Raw genomic sequence first — 22,280 nt, 5'->3', positions numbered from 1 at the left:
ACCTTGCCCCCTCCTGAGCCCCACAGCTGTGCTCCTCCACAGCCGGGGAGAGCTGTGCCTGGTAAGGGGCAGACCAAGCCTGGCTGGAGGGAAGCCAAACATAGGTGGCTTCCTGGTCTCAATCCAGGAAGTCTTCCCCCAGTATGGAAGCCTCCTCTCTTTCCTGGTGGGCCAGGTCTTTCTCCCTCCCTGCTTCACAGGAAACCTTCTCCTTCTTCCAGAAGGAAGTATAAACATTTCCCCACAGTATCTGAGCTTTTCTGCTTCGGTTCTTCTATGTAAAATGAAAAGAAAATCAGGAGGGTGGAGAGATTGAGTATAATGTGAATAAATGCAGTCTTTGCTAAATTATAACTCAATACCAAAAGACTGCTGTTTTATGAGACTTTCAGTAACCAAAACTATTTATTATTCTAAGTGCAAGCAGATTTATGATCTGAAACGCCCACCATGTTTGCTGTTCTGAGGAACTGGAGGGAGGGCGAGGTACAGTGCAGTGTTTGACATGATAGCCTTCATGCCAGCTGTGCGGCTGTGTCTACCGGCCCCTGAGGTAGCTCATCTGTCTTCCCGTCAGTGCAGTGGGGCAGCTGAGGGTTAGTATCTCCATTTATGGGTGTGGAACATAGAGACTGAGAGGTTACGAGAGTTGTTCTTGACTAACAGTAAGTTTGGGAAACACACATGCGTCTCGCCAAGAGCATCCCTCTTTACCACAGCTCATGCATAAGTGTTGTGGGTCCAGCAGCATCCTCCCTACCATGGCCATGTCCCTCCTCCGGCCCCTGTGCTCTCTCCCCACCCACTGCCCAGCCCTACACCTGCACCTGCGAGGGTGCACCTCCCTCAGGGGCCATCTGGCATTCCCAAGCCTTGGCTGGGCGGGGCCAGGGTGTTTAGTTCCCTGGCTTTTTGGTCAAAGGCATTCCAGGGATGCCTTTAAACGGCTTCCAGTAGCCCCCGCCAAGCGCTCAGAGTGGGAGTGAGTCAAGTCCCAACTCTGCCATTAACCTGCTGTGCTGCCCTGAATAGGCCACCCAACCTCGCTCCTCATAAACGGGGCTAGGGGGTGGGGGGCAGCTTGGAGAATCTGGTCATGCTGTGAGCAGTCTCCCCCTGAAAACACAGGCCCTGAAGATCATGAGTGTAATTTCGAGAGGGTCACAAGCTTCCATCCCCTTGAGCCCCTCTGTGTACCCCATAGGTCCACTGGCCCTGGGTAAGAACCTCTGGGCCAGTGAGCTTGGGCACCAAAGCATCCACCTGGAGCCCCAAGTACAGATTTTTAAAGAACAACTTCAGTAGTTTATCTTCTTACTACAAGTTGTTTAAAAAAAAGAAAACAAGGGGCGCCTGGGTGGCTCAGTCGGTTAAGCGTCCGACTTCAGCTCAGGTCATGATCTCGCGGTCCGTGAGTTCAAGCCCCGCGTCGGGCTCTGTGCTGACCGCTCAGAGCCTGGAGCCTGTTTCGAATTCTGTGTCTCCCTCTCTCTCTGACCCTCCCCCATTCATGCTCTGTCTCTCTCTGTCTCAAAAATAAATAAACGTTTAAAAAAATTTTTTTTTAAAAAGAAAAAGAAAACGATTGGGACACCTGGAAGGCTCAGTTGGTTAAGCATCCGACTTCTGCTCAGGTCATGATCTCACAGTTCGGGAGTTCGAGCTCCAAGTCAGGCTCTGCTGATGGCTCAGAGCCTGGAACTGGCTTCAGATTCTGTGTTTCCCTCTCTCTCTCTGCCCTTCCATCCCCCTCAAAAATAATGAACATAAAAAAAATATTTTTTTAAAAAAGAAAACGATTTTTTAAAAAAGAAAATTATCATAAACCCACTGCCTGCAAAACTACTATTAATAATATCCCTCAGTCTTTCTCTCTCACTAATTTATACATAAATCCACTTATGTCAGAAATGGTTTCACATGTCATTTAACTATTATTTGAAAACAGAAAACAATGTCTATACAGTAATTGGTTGCATGGGAGTTCTGTAATGTATTGTTAGCCATTCCCTAATTCAAAACAACATTTAGGTCGTTTTCCATGGTGATGCTTATGATCAGTTGTCATCATCTGTGCAAACATACCTGATTATTTTGGGGAACTAAACGTGGAATTTCCAGCTTTACTCAGAAAGAGTACCATGACAACTAATACCTATGACAATTTGCTCCTCAGCTTGCCCTCCCCCACCCTCACCCTCAAAAGTTGTGCCCATTTCCACTCCCGCCAGCTGGAGGTGAGGGCGGGTGGAGGGGGCTTAAATCTGCTTCCCTGAACCAGCAGCCCTAGAATACTGACACCGAGTGGGATCTCTGCTAAAAGGTAACAACCATCTCAGACACAACTGTGTCTATTTGCAGTAACAACCGTGTCAGTAACAACCATGTCTATTTGCAGGACTGGCCTAGGCACGTTTTGAAGTGGGTAAAATTTGTCTTTGGTGCCTGCCTTGCCCCCTGGCCGGAACTTGACAGCCACTTGATCTGACAGCAGCCTTGACTCAGCCACCACTCCCCTTGCCTCCCGGGTTCTCTTTCAGCCGCTCCACACCCCGTGCCTGGAATCCATCTGCCCTTTATTTCATCCTATCAGCTGGCTCTAGACTTCACCTCCCAGATCAGTTCTGGGCATCCCTGGGAACGGGATGGGGGGAGCAGGCTGAATCCTGAGCAGAACTGTCCACAGTGCAAGGCAGGTGGTAGCAGGAACAGCAGACCCAGGGAGTAGGAGGATGTCACCAGGCAGAGGGTGATGGGCCAGAGGCAAAGGCAGTCGTCGGTCACCTCCATGCCTGGTTATGTGGGCAACCGCCCGCCCTGGCTTTTGCAGGATTGGTCCTTCAGAATGCTGTTCGTAGAGGGGGCGCCTGAGTGGCTCAGTCAGTTGAGCGTCAGAGCCTCCGACTCTTGATTTCGGCTCAGGTCATGATCTCACCATTGGTGGGATCGAGCCCCGTGTCGGGCTCTGTGCTGACAGTGCGTAGCCTGCTTGGGATCTTCTCTCTCCCTCTCTCTGCCCCTCCCCTCTCACTCTCTCTGTCTCTCTCAAAATAAACAAACTTTATATTATAGATGTAGATATAGATATAGATATAGATATAGATATATAGATATACAGATATAGATATATAGATATATTTTGATATATATATCAAAATAAACAAACATATATATAATATATATATATGTGTGTTCAGAGACGAGCAGGGCCTTCTGAAAAGACAAATGAAGGGCCATTTCTCGAGAGAATTGGCTATGCGGAGTGTGTTGTCCAGAATGTTCGGCAGAGTTTCAACCTTCTGTGGTTTTTTTTTTTTTTTTTTTGGCAAACTGTGCTCTTCTCTGGGCCTTAAGTCTGCATATCAGTGATGGGAATGCGGGGAGGGAGAGGCTACAGGTGTCTCTGGCTGCCCACATGGCCTACCCGCTGCTGACCACCCTCTTTCTTGGTCCCACAGTCGGATGGCTCCATCCTGGCAATTGCCCTGCTGATCCTGTTCCTGCTCCTGGCCCTGGCTCTCCTCTGGTGGTTCTGGCCCCTCTGCTGCACCGTGGTAAGTGCCCCAAGCTCCTCTTCCTCACCTCAGGCCTCAAGCAGAAGGTGATACAAGGTTAACAGGACCATCAGTAGGAGACGGTGACAAAAAACTACGTAAAGATTAAGGACAAATTTTGCATCGTTTATGTAATTTGTACAAAGTTGGCACAAACTAACATTGCTTGATGGAACCGCAAGTCATTGGGAATCAGTACGGGTAGGGAGTGAGACTGCTAGCCTTTAGGTAGGGCCATCCAGGTGCCCGCTCTGGTTCTAGTGCTCAGGAAGGACCCCCAGAATGTTGTAAATGGCGAGTGTTATTTGACATGAATCTCACACGCGCGCGCATGCACGCGCGCACACACACGTTGAGTTGCACCCGCTAATACTCTTTCGAGACGATGCTGGCCTTGGCAGCCAGTCTGCCCATCTGAGGGAGTGCCGTTGACCTCTTTATTTTTAATAATAATGAGTGGCACCTGCCTTCATTTCATTACTTGTAGCTAACATTTATAGGACACATCTACCCCGTGCCCAGACTAGTCTAACCACTTAGGCTACGAGATGGATAAAAATCTGTCCCCTCCCCATCATGCTCGTCAGGAGCCACCACATGGCCCTGGCTAGTGTCTCCCCAAATAGCTTCAGGCCTGGCATAACCGGCCATCACCTGCTGTACCCAAAGGAGGAAATGTGCCGGTTTATCAATTTTTATTCCCTGGCCCCTAGACTAGGAGAAGCCCAAACAAAATCATATCCAAATGAAGGAAAACACCGTTTGCTTTCACATGCCTACTCCCAGCCCACACTCAGCCTTTATGTAGACTCAGAGGGTGCACTGTAAGCCCAGGTGGGTTTGAAGTGAGCGCTGCTGGACTGCCCCCTATCTGCCATTCCCTGTCTCTTAGTTCTTCCCCAGAGGGTCCCTCAGGGGAGCCTCTCCAGGCAAGAACTTGTCCTCATTTTCTCTCTGAGCATTCAGTCCACAGCGGGAGGAAACTCACATCTGCGTGTGGAACTGAGCTCAGCAAGGGACCCAAACTCACAGAGCGCTGGGCTCAAAAAGGCAGGGAGAGGGCTTCGAATGACATTTGAAAGAGGTGGTGAAAGAAGGAGATGAGAAGCTTGACCGGGATGTGGATGCATGTGGCAGGGACTTCTGGAAAGAAAGAGGCTCTTGCACCAGCAGAGGCCCTGGGTGTTGAGGGAAAGAGATGACTTTCAGTAGATCGGAACGTGTGTGCAGGCAGGACCCAGGACAGACTCAAGTCTCTGGTCAGCCGGTGCAAGCCAGACCGGACTGACTGGACTGACTCACCGCGACTGTGCACACATTCTTCCAGCAGCAGCCCCAAAAGTAAAATGGTGTTTTCAATACTTAAGGCTACACAACTGTTTTATTTTGAGGATAAAAACAAAACAAAACAAAACAAAACAAAACAAAACAAAACAAAACGCCATGAGTCAGCCAGGGTGCTTTCTATGGTGATTCAAAAACAATTTTCAAGTCTGAAGTTCTAAGGAGGGAAAACCCCCCTCAGTGGGGTTCTTAAAGAAGAGGGTGGCCAGGGCCAGTGGCAGTGATGGTGGCCGGCAGTGAGCACCAGACCTTCTACTGGAGGCATCACCCTGTTCACCCAGTCCCTTGCATTCTTAAAAACAGTTAGTCCTGGGTGGGGACAGCTGGGAACAATAGAACAGCTAGCAGTGCTCCATCACATATTAGCTGTGTGATCTGGGGCAAGTTACCCAACCTCTCTGAACTTGTTTCCTCATTGTATAATGAAGAGGATAAGAGCATCTCCTCCTCATAAGGAGATGGTAAAGATTAAAGGAGTCATATATACACTGCTTAGAACAGTACCTTTGCACATAGTAAATGCTGTGTATTATTATCACTATTAAAAAATATTTACTATAATAGGAATATACTACTGTACATCATGGCATTCCATTCATATTGGTGCAAAATGTCTCTTTCTGACATAGAACATTGCATAAGTTTGGGGCGCCTGGGTGGCTTGGTCGGTTGAGTGTCCGACTTCGGCTCAGGTCATGATCTCACGGTCCGTGAGTTCGAGCCCCGCGTCGGGCTGTGTGCTGACAGCTCAGAGCCTGGAGCCTGTTTCGGATTCTGAGTCTCCCTCTCTCTCTGACCCTCCCCTGTTCATGCTCTGTCTCTCTCTGTCTCAAAAATAAATAAACGTTAAAAAAAAATAACATTGCATAAGTTTAAGGTATCCAACATAATGATTTGATACATGCATATATTGCAAAATGTTTACTATAATAAGTCTGATCAACATCCATCACCTCACAGTGTCACAAAGTTTTTTCCTTGTGATGAGAACTTTAAGATTTACTCCCTTAGCAGTTCTTAGCAGCTGTCAAATATACCATACAGTATTGTTAACTACGGTCACCATACTGTACCTTACATCCCCAGATTTTATTTATCTTAAACGTGGAGGTTTGTACCTTTTGACCCCCTTCTCCCAATTCCCCCACCACCCACCCCTCCAACCCCACCTCTGGCAACCACAAATCTGATCTGTTTCTATGAGTTGGGGTTTTTTTTTAGATTCCACATATAAGTGACATCACACAGTATTTGTCTTTCTTCATTTGACTTACTTCACTTAGCATAATACCCTCAAGTTATGTCCAGGTTATGGCAAATAGCGGGAGTTCCTTCCTTTTTATGGCTGAATAATATTCCATTACATGTGTGTACTACATTTTCTTTACCCATTCATCTATCGATGGACACTTGGGTTGTTTCCATGTCTTGGCTATTGCAAATAATGCTGCAGTGAACATGGGGGTTCAAGAAGAAGATACTTCTTCAGGATAATGATTTTATTTCCTTTGGAGATATACCCAGAAGCGGGATTGCTAGATCATATGGTAGTTCTATTTTTTATTTTTTAAGGAACCTCCATATCCAATTTACATTCTCACCAGCAGTGCACAAGGGTTCCCTTTTCTCCACATCCTCACCAGTGTTTGTTATCTTTTGTCTTGTTGATGACAGCTGGCCATTCTAATTGTTGTGAGGTGATATCTCATTGTGGTTTTAATTTCCAGGGAAAGGTCTCTGAAATAATGTCTTTTATTACTGGAAGCAGTGTCACCCAAGGCCAGATTGTTTCGCAATATTCAAAATATTTTTCAATGAATTTGTCTGGTTAAGTCCATGTTGCTTTGGAAAGCAGCCAAAATGTCTTAATGTGATCTGCTTTTGTAAGTCCCAAAGGATCTCTTTACAAGGGAAGATCTTGGAGATTCATTTTCCTGTTTATGATGTGTATAAAAACTGCCCTCACCCCTATTTCTGAAAGCTGGCCAGGGCTCTGATGCTTGGTGTGCCCCCAGAAACTGCTTGTTGACCAGTGGCTTTCTTGAAGAGTGATGAGATCCGAGGCGACAAGATAAAGTCATGTGTTTTCTAAAGGGAGTACACAGGAAGAGGGCAAACATCACCTCCCACCCCATTCCAGGATCCTGGTTCAGAAGATGCAGGAAGTTTCTCTCCCTTGAAGGATAGCACCTCTAGCCACAGCTCTGGGACTAGCAGAGAGCATCCTTGTAAATGACAGTCCTGAAAGCTTCCTCTGTCATTCTCCCTGCCTTGTCCCAAGGAAATGCAGGAAATGCCCCCTGACCAGGTACTAAAGCAGCATCGTGATGATGGGAAACAGCCAGGGAGCAGAAGGGTCTTGCAAAATGTGGGGTACAAGAGGTTTGTCTCTGTTGCAAAGTTTTCTCCAGGAGTGATATGCAAAACATTTAACAACCTGCAAGGCTCTCCACCCCAACTGAGCCAAGTATCAACCCTTTAGTGGCTGGATATGGGGCAGGGGTGGGGGGCAGTCCACAAAATCCTGGAGGGTTGCTGGGGTAGAAGGGCAGGCATTCAGATTGCTATTTACTGATCATAAGGAGCATTTTAAAATGTAATGACCAGTATGAGCAGACCAGACACAGTGGTTACTATCAGTCCTGCCCTCTGCCTCAGCATCCTTGCTTCTTGCCGGCCTTGTCTGGCAGAAGAAATCTGAAGGGTGACCTGTGCTGCCTATTGCATTTTGTCTTTCTTAAAGGACCCCCTTCCCTCTGGGCTCTTACCCTCCAGCTGAATGGAACCTGGGGCGACTTACTGCCCACATAGCATAGTATTGTCTATCCATCACGACGGATGGGAAGAGACAGGTAATTGGCCAGATAGATCCTGAATCAAAACTTTTTAGTGTTTCCCGAATCGGCCCTCAGGATCCCCAGGTAAACCTTTGGCTTCTAAGATCTCTACGTTGATTCACTGGCACAAAAACACCCACACTGAAAGGGAAAGAGGTATTGGACTATATCACCCTGGACTTATTTGCATTTTCAAAAAGGGAATTCAAGGGTCAATATTTTACCAGAAAGAAATAAAGCCCTGCCTCAGTTCCACAAGGGGCATTGCAGAATGCCCCTTTAAATCATGTGGTGGCCACTCCATCTACTCATAAGTTTGGTCCAATATTACTGAAATCTCTAAGTTGAACTTTATTTTTTTTTTTTTTTCAACGTTTATTTATTTTTGGGACAGAGAGAGACATAGCATGAACGGGGGAGGGGCAGAGAGAGAGGGAGACACAGAATCGGAAACAGGCTCCAGGCTCTGAGCTATCAGCCCAGAGCCTGACGCGGGGCTCGAACTCACGGACCGCGAGATCGTGACCTGGCTGAAGTCGGACGCTTAACCGACTGCGCCACCCAGGCGCCCCTCTAAGTTGAACTTTAAAAAGAAGAAGATTAAGAAACCTAAATGAGAAGAGAATCATGAAAAAAAAGAGCTGAAATATATTAGAAAAGTAAATGTTTTGAATGACTTGAATGCGTAGAGAAAAGGTCAACAATGAATCAGTGATATGAGAGCGCTACTATTCTAGAAAATGCAGGCAGTCCTGCATTTCATAAATTACATGGATGTTGCAATGTAATGTTTTATATGTATCAAATTACATAACAAAAGACATTTATGGCAGTTTCTTAAATAAAATCGTAGAAATGTGCCCACTTTCTTGGGAGGTTAATGGTATATCAGGAATCCCAAGTAAAAAGATCTTACTGTATTTTGCCAGATAAAAAATTCTGGTGAGGCAGCTGGCTGATTCAGTCGGTAGAAGATGTGACTCTTGGGGCGCCTGGGTGGCGCAGTCGGTTAAGCGTCCGACTTCAGCCAGGTCACGATCTCGCGGTCCGTGAGTTCGAGCCCCGCGTCAGGCTCTGGGCTGATGGCTCGGAGCCTGGAGCCTGTTTCTGATTCTGTGTCTCCCTCTCTCTCTGCCCCTCCCCCGTTCATGCTCTGTCTCTCTCTGTCCCAAAAATAAATAAAAAACGTTGAAAAAAAAATTTAAAAAATAAAAATAAAAAAAATAAATAAAAAAAAAAAAGAAGATGTGACTCTTGATCTCAGGGTTGTTAGTCTGAGCCTCCTGTTGGGTGTAGACATTACTTAAAAATAAAAATCTTAAAGGGGCACCTAGGTGGCTCAGTCGGTTGAGCATCTGACTTTTGATTTCAGCTCAGGTCATGATCTCACAGTTCATGGAATCGGGCCCCTTGTCAGGCTCTGTGCTGACAGCATGGAGCCTGCTTGGGATTCTCTCTCTCCCTCTCTTTCTCTCTCTCTCTGCCCTCCCCCACTCGTGCTCACTCTCACACACTCTCAAAATAAATAATAGACATTTTTTAAAACATAAAATAAAAAAAATAAAATCTTAGGGGTGCCTGAGTGGCTAGTCGGTTGAGCATCCAACTCTTGATTTTGACTCCGGTCATGATCTTGCCGTTCGTGAGATCAAGCCTCACTTCAGGCTCCGCATTGACAGTGCAGGGCCTGCTTGGGATTCTCTCCCTCTCTCTCTCTGCCCTCCCCCCATTTATGCATGCTCTCTCTCTCTCTCTCTCTCTCTCAAAATAAATAAACTTTAAAAAAATAATAAAATCTTTTTAAAAAATTCTGGAGATTGGTTGCATAACAATGTGAATATACTTAACACTACTGAACTGTACTCTTAAAAATGGTTAAGAGGGGCGCCTGGGTGGCTCAGTCAGTTAAGAGGCCGACTTTGGCTCCGGTCATGATCTCGCAGTCCGTGAGTTCAAGCCCCGCGTCGGGCTCTGTGCTGACAGCTCAGAGCCCGGAGCCTGTTTCAGATTCTGTGTCTCCCTCTCTCTGACCCTCCCCCGTTCATGCTCTGTCTCTCTCTGTCTCAAAAATAAATAAACATTAAAAAAATTAAAAAAAAAAAAGAAAAAAATGGTTAAGATGATAAGTTTTAGGTTATGTGTTTTTTATCACAATTAGAAAGAAAAAAAAAAAAGAGACCCTGCTATAAAGTTACAGTTCTTCTGATCTTCTGAAATCCAACTATTTAAATGATGCTCTTTAGGTGAAATCAAATCATTATATTTCTGTTCATATAAAGGCAAATATTTTTATTCAGTTTGTTGAGATAGGATAGTGTGCATGCATCCAGAGTTTTTCCCTATATAAGCAAAATTCTGCTCTGTTTTGTTTTGGTTGTAATGGCTTTGTAGGTATCTTATGAACAGTTTTTAAGGCACCGTAAAAAGATCATGTCTCATTCACTTTATTAAATTTCAAGAACAGTTTAACAAATTAAGTCCCTTCGACATCCCCAATGACAACTTGCAAGGGACAAAAATTAATCAAGAACTTGATATGCCTTATTGAAATAAAGTCTTCAAATAATGCTTTCCACACCTTAAAGCATAATATTTAATTTGTAGGGCCAGGCAGCCAAGCTTAACATCAGCAAAGGGATTTACGGATAGTCTGTTTAATAGAAACCTGACTGGTGCAAACAGCTCCTTAGCCAAGCATCTTGAGCCTAGACTCATCCTGCTCTTTAGGTCCCTTTCCAGCCTCCACCCATTTCCATCTGGACACTCCTCACTCTGCAGCTTACAAGATTATTTCTCACTAGCATACAGAACTCTGCCATGGCCTGTCCTCACCCCTTCAGCTCTACACCACACACCGCATACACCCAGTCTGTTCTCATCTCTACCTTGCTTTGTGGCTTCCCTCATTCCTGCCAGGCTGGCCTTGTGACTTGCCTTATAACCCAGCCACTGCCATCCTCATGCTTGCTGGGTGAAATGAAAAGAGGTGAGCTGTCATTAAAGACAACTGGGTTCCAGTAGATATCTGCCTCTTCACTCACAGGATTGGGCAAATCCTTCCACCTTAACTTCCCCACTTGGAAAATTTAAAAACTGGAACCATATCGTCTCTAAAGTTGCTTCTTTATATTCTTACCTCCTATAAGTAAATCTATTCCTCCCTTTCGAGATTCCCTGGCCTGTGATTCTCAAAACTGGGTACACATCAAAATGACCAGAGGATCATATGATGTAAGTAATCAGGGACAGCATGTCCAAACTATGTCCATGGAACAATAGTACCTACAAGATGTGAACAGGTATGCTTCAGAACAGGAGTATTTAGACAATGAGTTTGAAAGACACTGTTAAACTAAATTGAATAACTGACTTCACTGCAGGACTTCTCAGAATGTTTCATAAGATAATTTGAGCTGTGAATCCCCAAACTTATTTTGACGCTGGAACCCTTCCTTAGCCTATCCCTATCCCCCCACCCTTCCAAATACCTATTAACATGCAGACACCTGGAGGGGCACTAGTATTCTACCAAACACTGTTTGGGTAACATAGTCCTAGAGAATGCTCAAACAGTGGAAAGAGCAGATTCCTGAGTTCTGAGGGGCTGCCTCCTTCCTGGCCTGCTCAGAGGCTGCATCGAAGCCAACAAGCTTGACATGCTACGAACATCATTATGTCTTCCTGTTCCCTATGTGCCCTGCTCAGTTCCTATAGGCACTACTCATGGCTGGAATCACCTTGCACGTAACCCAGGCAGACCAGACACTCCTTCTCCAAGCCTCAGGGAATCTGAATTCATGGATTTCTTTGAACTGTTTCACTTAATAGAGTTTTGTGGTGATGGGGACATATTATCTAATGGGGAATATACACACTTATTCTTTTAAGTTACCATGTAAGCCACATAGGCCTGATTGACTAACGTAAAATGCCTGCCACTCACTACTCTCATTTTAATTATCGAGACATTTGCCCTTTTAAGGCAAATTAGGCAAATAAGACCAGATGAGTCTTTTTTTTTTTTTTTTCAACGTTTATTTATTTTTGGGACAGAGAGAGACAGAGCATGAACGGGGGAGGGGCAGAGAGAGAGGGAGACACAGAATCGGAAACAGGCTCCAGGCTCTGAGCCATCAGCCCAGAGCCTGACGTGGGGCTCGAACTCACGGACCGTGAGATCGTGACCTGGCTGAAGTCAGACGCTTAACCGACTGCACCACCCAGGCGCCCCAACACCAGATGAGTCTTAAGAGAGATGAGTTGGGGGTGCCTGGGTGGCTCAGTTGGTTAAGCATCTGACTTCATCTCAGGTCATGATCTCATGGCTGGTGAGTTCAAGCCCCGCATGGGACTCTGTGCTGACAGCTCAGAGCCCAGAGCCTGCTTCGGATTCTGTATCTCCCTTTCTCTCTGTCTCTGCCCCTCCCCTGCTTGCTCTCTCTCTCTCTCTCTCTCTCTCTCTCAAAAATAAATAAACATTAAGAAAAAAAATTTTTTTTAAGACAGATGAGTTGGGAGGCCAAAAACATTTGAAGTTTGAGTTCCAAATGCAAAAAAAGAAAAAAGTTGACCTCATTTCTTTGAAAATTTCTTGTACTACATTCTAGATCAACACCCTTGGCATTAGCCTTTGCTAAACAACAGGGTAAAATTACTGGGTCCAGGCAGTACTTGGATAGCACTAACCCACTCCAGTCAGCTGTGAGGTTTCTATTACATTTAGGTTGTTCGTATAGTAGAAAGATTGACTTCTCTGCCATTAGCTGGAATATCCTACTTCCTCGATGTTTTCCACATCAAGTTGCCCATTTTCCCTTGTTTTTTTTAGTTTTAATTAGAAGAATAGTTATTATAAAGTTTGGGTATCAGAATGGAAGTCTGGAATTTAAAGCATGAGAGCAAGCATCCCCTTCTACCTGTGAAATTGAAGCCCTTGTTAGATGGCTTTCAGAGCTCGACTGGCATTTCTTGTTTACACAGCTCTGTTCTGATAGCTTCTCCTCACACAGAACCTAGGAGGCCATGAGCCAGCAGAAGAGTTAGTGCTAAGAGATCAAGCCAGAAGTCTCAAGATAAGCAGTGTTTTAGATCTAAGGACCCAAAAATCTTTAGCCATCTACATACAATATTTATTTGAGCAAACCCCTCTAAGCATGCAAGAAGTAATCATTTGTGAAAAATAAATTACTCTCAATGGTGATATAGTGAGGACTACATAGCAAAACAAAGAAAAAAATTCCTAGAAAAAAATATAATAAAAGTTGTTTCAAATATATATCCAGGCTCATCAGAAAACAGAAGACATTTCTAGGGCCAAAATAAAGAAGGATCTGGAAATCAGATGGTTTGCTGACCCTATAGCAGTGGCAGTCCTAGAGGGGGAAGATTTTCTGATCTCAGTAACCTAGACATTTGGTTTAATAGTGTACATAAAAGTTTGGGAGTTGGAATGGAGTCTTCTGCCTAAAGCTGGGAACTTGCATTTAAGGCTAGGCCATGGGCTTGGTGCATGTGTACATGTATGTCCCTAAGAACTCAAAACCATAATCTCTCAGTTTTAGAGTTCAAATGTGTCTTACCTGTGGTTCTGTAAATTGCAAACCGAGAAAAGTTGTCGGTTTGGAAGTACTTAGGAATCTGCAGAAGGAAATTCGAATCCTCTGTGGCATGTTGGTCCCTCAATGCAATCCTCATAGGATTCCCATAGGTAAATGCAAATTACCCATGAGCTCACAATCCCAAATTACCAAATACCCAAGGAATATTATCATTCAGATTCCTTGAGGTTTTATAATACACATGGAAAGCACAAAGACCAGAATTTAGATAAGGAAATCAGGCCCATTGAGTGGTTCCTTTGTCCTCTCTAGAGTTAACAATGGTTAAGTAGCAGGTACATCAAAAGTTCTCTAAATACCATCATCTCTCCTATAACATGTGTCCCTAAAAATACCACTGCATTATGGAATTTGGGCTGCATGAAAATAACAGGACTAATGGGGGAAATGAGTTCAGAGGAGAGCATTCAAACCTGTGTAGTCTAATAAAACAATACACTTCAAAAAAATGAATAATAAACCCAATAAAACTCCGCCATTTTAAGCATCTTAGATTCTTAATTTAAATTATGCTACACTAAATATACCACTTTGCCTCGATTTGTAAAAATAAACTCCTGAAGTTTCCCGGGGCATGTGAGTATGATGTAGCACTGTGGCTTTGAGTTACGGAGGCAGAACGGAAGGAAGGACATTCTTAGGACGAAGTGTCACGACACCAGAGGTGGACGGCTGTGACTCACTGTCTTGTTATTCCTTCTGCGCCAGCTTAAAATAGGAGTGCAGCTTTTGTTGTTTTGCCAGGTTCTTCTTTTCATAACAAAAAAAAGACAATTTCTGTGGTTTCCAGTCAGACCTCATGCCACGAAAGTGCTGTTCTGCTGCTCACGGTGCGATAACCTTTTCTCCAATCCATGGCACGTGCCTCAATCCTCTTTAAGGCCAATGATGGCTCCCATTGAGTTCCAATCTCCTTTCTTTTGGTTCTTCAGTGTGGCCTCTGATGAAGCTCGGTGTGGGCACTTTTACTTGTGTTGGTCACAGGATACCCCATCTTCTCTCGTGTTACAAGCTTCTCCTCCACACGCTTAAGCCTCTCCTCCTTCATTCAATCCCTGGATTCTTATGAGCAGGACACACACTGGTTTTGAGGATGTATATTCAATGCTTTCATGAGGAAAAGCACATAAGCTCAGGAGCAAATATAACTTGCATTGAACAAGGGTAAACGGAAGTGAGAAAGCAGCCACGGTGTGTGGGGGTTTGTGTGTGCCTCCCAGGCCACTGCTGGCAGCTGGACAGCACCTTCACATTCACCCGATGCTATTCAGTGACACCAAATATAATTCCCTCACACTTTAATATGTTTAATGTTATGTTATGTGATTTTTACCACACAAAAAAACTAATATAGGGGGGCCTGGGTGGCTCAGTCAGTTGGGCGTCCAACTTTGACTCAGGTCATTATCTCATGGTTTGTGGGTTCAAGCCCCACGTCAGGCTCTGTGCTGACAGCTCAGAGCCTGGAGCCTGCTTCGGATTCTGTATCTCCCTCTCTCTCCCCTCCCCTGCTTGTGTTCTATCTTTCAAAAATAAATAAACATTTAAAAAGCTAATATATATATTATATATAATAAAACTATAAAACTAATAAAACTATAAAAACTAATATATATTATATATATTATATATATAATATATATATTATATATAATATATATGTAATACATATAATATATAATATATATCATAATATCTTATATATCATAATATATATTACATAATACATACAATATTACATATATATCATATATATCATATATATGTAATATATATATTGTATATATACAATGTATATATATTATATATAATATATATACATATATATGTATATATATTATATATTATATAATATATATAATATTATATAATATATAATATATTAATATATGTTATACATAATATTAATTATTAATATAATATATAATATATATGTAATATATATTACATATATATCATATATATGATATATATATGATATATATATATATAAAATCTTCTCTTTTGCCTCATGAAAAATAAAATTTTGAGGTACACTGATCTCATAGTTTACTGATTTTATGCCAAGTTTACCTACCACATATGAACAGATTCACATATTACATACCTGTATTGTAATAAAAGAGACTGCAATTGTCACCTTCAAATTTTCAGGAAGCCTTAATAGAAATTTAGTTTGGGACACTATGCTTGGAAAGTGGACTCTTGAACTACAGGCAAGTGAGTTTACTTGGAGGCTGGGGCTAGGGAATAGAATGGGGTATAGATGTATCCAATGAAGTACTATAATTAATATAAATCCAAGCTATGACCCTAATGAGATCCTCGTGATGCATCTAAGTGTCACAACCGACTCTCAGCAGTTGGCACTGTTAGCATATTAACTGCTAAAGAAGCATTTATATGGACAGTTGAGAGACCAGTCCTGAATCTTGAATCATTCAAGTGCTTATCTGAGAGGCAAGGAAGTTTAGAATAATAAGGAATGTTTTCTTTATTTACCTTTTCCTCCGTGGGAATGCAAACCCATTCTTCCCAGAAATAGTGACTGAGTAACAAGCATTGAGCCACATGCCAGAGATAAAAGATGGCCAAGAACACACATGTCTTCTAGGGGCTGAGAGTCCAGTGCAGAAGAAAGATGCAAAGATGCAGACATGAACAGTTCAGTGAGTTCACTGCTGACAGTGCAGACCATGAAAGCTAAGATCTGTGTCCTAACTCCCAGGGAACTATCTGTCTAGGATTGCTCCAGGGCCAGGTCCAAGAATCCAGGCCCTGCCAGCTCTGCAGGCAGATGAGCACAAATGCTCACTAGAGAAAGCAAGAGAGTGCCTGCAGGCAGAGCTGAGAGATTCCTCCAGAAACAGTTCCATGTCTTCCCTAGTGCGCTGACAAACGGGCAATCGAGATCCCATAGTTCCTGACAATAGAACAGGGACACCGTAATTTTTAGACTGAAACATTTTCGAAACCAGTGTTTTTAATCAGCCATAAGCAACTCTCAACAGGAATGTCTGGCCTGAAGCAACAACATACCCCTGAATACCTAACTGAAGCTAGCATTGTTAGAAATAAGTTAATTCATAATTCTCAAAGTGTGGTCCATGGACCAGGAACATAAGCATCATTTGAGAATTCGTTAGAAATACAAGGACCTCGCTCCAGACCAACTAATGAGAAACTACAGAATGCAGCCCAGAAATCTGTGTTTTAAGAAGCCCTCCAGGTACCTCTGACACTCAGTGAAGTTTAAAATTGAGTTCAAATTAGAGGACATGTTCCTAATTTTGTTAACAGAGTAGTATTTTTTAAGCGGTTCTCTTGAACTTGGTCTGGACAACACAACTGGTTGTGCATCAAGGAAGTGTCTCCTTTGCAACAAGAGAACCACACCTTCAGTGTAGAGGGGGTTGCGGGAGATGCTTCTCATCCAGGTTGTGTAAGGATACTGAACCCCTAAATACAGTTTATGGAGAAAGGGAACCCAAAAAGAAGTCCTCTGTTTTGTCCCACTTCTCAAGCCATAAGATGAACATCTCTCTAAAATGAGCTCATACAGCTTAGCCTACAGCCAACTGCTGCCACAGAGAGGAGTCAGAAAAGATAAAGAGGAGAGATGTGAAATGGTGGTGCGGACATAGCAGGGGACCACGTGGGAATAGCCCGGCCTGGCATCCTCCTGCTTCTCATGAGCATGTTGACCTGACTCACGGCTTTAAATGGAATGTCTGGTGAGCCAGTGTGGTTCTCATCTGGTAGAAGAGAGGTGCCTGTGTGAAAAACTGCGTAGATTACATTCTGCATTCCACTACACAGGACGGTAGCAGTAAAGTTAGCAAGAGCAAACCAAGTGGCAATGATCAAAATATACAAATTAGGAGCAAAACTTGAATACTTCTAGAGGAAAAAAAAATAAGCAAAATAAACTCACCAGGTGCTATATTTCGCCTTAACATTTTATAAAATTAATTTTCAAAGAGAGCATTACAGAGACCTAAACGGTTGAACTTGACTCATAAGACCAGAGTAAGGTTCCTAGGTATCAAACAGGACCTGGGTATATATGATCTTCCTACTGTGTTCATACCATGTCAGCTCTACCTCCACACCTTCTTCATTACCATTTCCAGTAGCCAGACTCAGGGGTGTACGCAAAACTTTCATTTGTTTTGACTCAATGAGAAGTTGTCACTAAGATTTCAGTTTAATAAGTTTCTACCTGGTCTTTTCTTTCCTTTATCCATACAACAGCCTCTGTCAAATCCAACCCTATCTCATGTCTACCTACGCAAACATGGCTAAAACTGATAAGAGGGGAGAGGGGGAATTTCTCCCAAGTCACAGCAGAGATAGTTTCAAGAAATTCTCAGATAGCAAAGAAACACTAATAGAATTCAGAAGTCCATATTCCATCTCATTTTTCTTATCCCCTTTACCTCAAGACAGAATTTACATCAACGCAGAAGGATTTCCAGGGCAGTTCTCCCAGGGAAGCAAATGGTCACCTCCTGCCCATTCAAAATACCCAAGCTAAAGACGGTAGTAGGTGGAGAAGTGCTGCCGGCCTCTGGAGGAAAAGCATGTCCCCAGATTTACCCCCCATTCAGTTCTACCATGTTATTCCATAAATATGTTTATTGAATGTTCTCCTTTGAAACATTAATTAAGGAGCTCTTCAACCTACCATCTTCTATGTGTCCCCCTAATGGGGAAGGATCTGACGAGCCCACTCACAACCAAGAGGAATCTCCCGGAACCTTCTAAGAAGGGCAGTGGGCCAAATCAAGCCTTCTCTTGGCAGTGCTTAGCGCTGGTTCTAACTTGCGTTCTAGTTAGAAATAAACACTTTCTAGTCACACTAGTTGGAAGCAAAGAAGTGTTGAATTAATCTGTTAATTAAAAGTGCTACAAAAGACACTGGGCTATGTGAGATCCCATAGAGGAGAGCTTGAGGGACAGCAAGCATTTAGGCTACAAGTGAGAAGCAATGGGGTGCATGGAAGAAGCAGAAAGGTGACCAAGACGCTGAAGCTCAAAAAGTGAAGGGAAGAGTGAAGAGGGATGAAGTGGAGAGGTGGGGCCACATCACACAGGCCTTGTGGAGATGCACTTTGAGTTTTATCCGGTGGGCCCTGGGCCACTGTGCAGCAAGGCTGTGGTGGTACCGCAGGCTCAAGAGCGACACGGTATGTTGCCCAGCTTCTCTTCTAGGCATGAGCTCTGGTCTTCCACAGGGGTGAGGTGGAGAGGGCCGATGTGCAGAGCACTCCTTTGGGGGCCCATGTGCCGGTCTTGGCACAGGGATTTGGCCCATTCACAGACAGCCCATCCAGCTTCGCAGCTTGGAATAATCATGTCATGACTTCAACTTTGCCTGTCTGGATCAAGCCTTGAAACGCTCTCCTGTTTTCCTATGGCAAGCTGCTCCCTGTCCCAGGGGAGGAGGCTGGGTGGTGGTGGAGCTTGAAGCACCAGGAAGACTTCTTCCTCATCCCTGCTCAATGCAGCCAGACACCCAACCAGTAAGGCCAGATTGGAGGTGCCTAATCCTGTTTACCTGAACATGGTGGCATTTTTCCAGAAGCTCGGGTGCCCATTTACAGTGCGTAAGCATGGAATCTGGATTACAGATTAATACTTAATAAATTTTGTATCTTGGCATTGTCTTGTAGGTCCCCCTTCGGACATTCAATAGTGGATGTAGATGTAGAATTCAATAAATACTCAGTAAGTGACACTGAACGGCAACCGCAGTTGGGTTGGTCTGAGTGATAGGCCATGTGGTGCTGCACTTCCTGGCTGATGTCATGGGCCTACACATATGTGGTGAAACATACTGATGCTCACCACCCTGAAGTCCCTGGTCACTCTCAAGCCCCCTGACCACTTTCTGAACACCAGCCTCCTGTCTTACTCATTTTATGAAGCTCTGGCTTGGAAACCACCATACATAGTCATTTAGTATACGCAGGGAGTCAAGTGAAACCTTCCTTAAAGGGGTAATAAAGGAGAGACAGAGAAAGGAGAAAGGAAAGAAAGGAAAAGGAGAATAATAATGCACACACCATTTACTGAACACCCACTCTATACCAGATGTTTGACAAACATTATTGTTCATCATGACGCTACAAGGTCACATTATTCCCATTTAACAGATTAGGAGAGTAGAGCTCAGGGAGGTTCAAGGATTTCTCAAATCTTCACAATCAAAAAAAGGCAGGTCTGGGGTTCGCATTGGACAACGATGCTGCACTTCCATGTGGTGAGGGAGGAAGCTGGAAGCACTGTGAAGACAGAAGCCCAGCTGTTCTGCATGGAACCTCTCTGTATGCCCAGCATACTTGCCATGCACACTGCCCACAGCACTCTTGTCAACATCTGTCTGGGTTTCCCAAATATCCTGCTCTCCCTCTCACTCCCCTCCCAACCCTGCCCTAAGAGAAGAGATGCATTCCAGATTGCCATCCCCAGCTCCTCACTCCTCCCTCCAATTTCTGGACATTTCCTGTTTTCAAATCATCACATTTCCTGTTTTAAAATCAGTAATGGCCCTCCTCAGGGATTTCCCTTAAGGAACTCAGAGCCAGTGTTGAGTGGGTGAGCAAAATCATGGCTTCGTGCTTTCCAAAGACCTTCAGAAGGCTTCCCACAGTGGCCAGGAAGTGGAGGCAGATGAAATGGCAGCTTGAAACCCCTGGAGCCCTTAATCTCTGCCTCTTAATTAATTGAATACCATCCTTTTAGATGGCTGGAGTCTTCGTTCCCTGACTGGTGTTAATACAACGTCAAGTCAGTAGCCTGTCTCAACATACAGAGATGACATTACAGATAATGGTAGTGTGGGTGAGAGCAGTGGGGATCAGAGCCCAAATGAGGCCCCAAATAATCATCAAATCAAAGGAGATATGTGCTCGTGAGGGAAAGGTGAGGAAGACCTTGATGCCCAATAGGCAGCCAGGTCAGCAACCGGGAGAGCTCTCCAACTAAAAGATTAAGGATCTGGTTCATCCTGTGGGCAGTGCCTGAGCATCCGGGCACAAACAGCCCTGACACTAGGACATCAAGAGATATATAATAAGTCTGTATTTACCAGAATTGTCTAAGGAAAAGACTACACGTAGGGGACTCAAAATTCTAATAAGCATGGGGGGAGAGGAGGGAGCCCCCAGGGGACATGGCAAAGCCGCTTTGTAAAAGACTCTAATATAATTAACTAGAGGGGCTTTCCTTTTATGCATGGGGTGAGCAAACTCGGGACAAGCAAGAGGAGAAGCTGCTCACTGTCACCAAACCATCCTCCTCCCATGTGTCGATCATCCTCTCATTGATTAGAAGGGGTTCCAGATCGCTTTCCCTGCCCAGACTGTCCACATATCTCTCTTCAGCCCTGATGATGGGGAAGTTGCAGCATACAATCTTATAGCATTGTAATGTAAATCTCTGTACCCCTTAAATGTCAGGGTCCTGAAAGAAATCCCTGGTTATCCCTCCTTTGCTGCCCTCTGTCAGGAATTGGTCTGACCATCACACTCTCCCTCCTGGGGCAGGTACCATTTGGGGCCGGCGACAGTTAACAAGACTGCCAGTAGTTTGAGTGTGGTCCATACCTGACCCATTTCTGCAGCATCATCTTAACTTATATTGGGTGTAGCTCTTTGTTAAATGTGTAGCAGTTTGGATGGGTAGATAGAGGATTTGATGCATGAATGACTGGATGCATAAGTGAGTGAATACATTTGCAAGATAGCAACCCTGGGATAAGAGATGAAACTTACTTGTGGAATATTTTTTCTCTGTATAAAACAGACACAATTGAAAATGGAACCCTCAGTCTGGATCATGCTCTAACTAACTGAGCTATTCTGCCCAGAAAGACACATCATGGCATTGATTAAGCCTTTCTTGTTTGGGCCCATTGTGGTGGTAATTATGGCCATACCACCAAGGCATTTCTTGAGGACAAGCCTGTTGGAGAGCAGGTGGCCAAATATTTCCACTGACTTGTTCTCTTTTTTTCTCCCCCCTTTTCAGATTATCAAGGAGGTCCCTCCACCCCCTGCTGAGGAGAGTGAGGTAAGTGACCAGAGCAGGGTGCAGCGGGATGGACAGAGTGGTAAAGTGGAGCAGAGAGTGGGCTGGGCTGGCCCAGGACTCAGGCCCCTGCAACACAGAGCTGAGTCAGGCCCAGGCTCCCATTGTATCTGAGGTAGCAGGGAGGGAAGTTTTTGGTCCTTTCCGAACCAAGGTTGAACAAACTGAACTGACCAAGGTTGACCAGAAACTGAACTGAACTGCAGCCACGGACAGAATAGTTTGGGAGCGTTTTCCACCTGCAAAGATAAAATCTGAGATGCAAATATAAATATTTTTATCAATACAGTTTTTCCCTTTAAAACGGACATTTTAGGTTTCTCTTTTCCCTGCAGAGACTATGCTTCATGTATGTAATCAGGGCAAATTTGATACATTCTCCAAACAATTAGTGATTCTAGGAACAGCCTGATGCTGAAGTATTCCATTTTTCTTTAATTTAACACAATGCCTAAAGATTAGCCAGGCAGTGGGGCGCCTGGGTGGCTCAGTCGGTTGGGCCTCCAACTTCAGCTCAGGTCACGATCTCCCGGTCCATGGGTTCGAGCCCCGCGTCGGGCTCTGGGCTGATGGCTCGGAGCCTGGAGCCTGCTTCCGATTCTGTGTCTCCCTCTCTCTCTGCCCCTCCCCCGTTCATGCTCTGTCTCTCTCTGTCTCAAAAATAAATAAACTTAAGAAAAAAAAAAATTTTTAAAAAGATTAGCCAGGCAGTAATAATAAATGTATGGGAGGGCGGGGGAGGTGGTGGTGGGAGAAGATACGCTAATATCCTGGCCTTGCTCCCAAATCTTCATCATTTGAAGGGAGGAAAAACATCTTAGACTCCACCATAA

At 44.3% G+C, this 22,280-nt stretch overlaps 1 protein-coding gene across 1 annotated transcript in view; it reads left to right on the top strand.

Annotated features, from left to right (window-relative positions):
• Positions 1-22,280, top strand: part of ANTXR1 (ANTXR cell adhesion molecule 1) — a 223,029-nt gene that overhangs the window by 130,313 nt on the left and 70,436 nt on the right. Inside the window, exons 13-14 of the mRNA XM_086700957.1 lie at positions 3,459-3,554; positions 21,388-21,429. Of these exons, the coding sequence (XP_086557083.1) occupies positions 3,459-3,554; positions 21,388-21,429 (138 nt within the window). The remainder of the gene's footprint in view (positions 1-3,458; positions 3,555-21,387; positions 21,430-22,280) is intronic.

The sequence above is a fragment of the Puma concolor genome, chromosome A3, assembly GCF_028749965.1.
Source record: "Puma concolor isolate L17-30 chromosome A3, mPumCon1.1.hap2, whole genome shotgun sequence".
In the NCBI taxonomy this organism is placed as follows: Eukaryota; Metazoa; Chordata; class Mammalia; order Carnivora; family Felidae; genus Puma; species Puma concolor.
The sequence above is the reverse complement of the archived record's forward strand: the minus strand, read 5'-3'. Positions and strand labels throughout refer to the sequence as shown.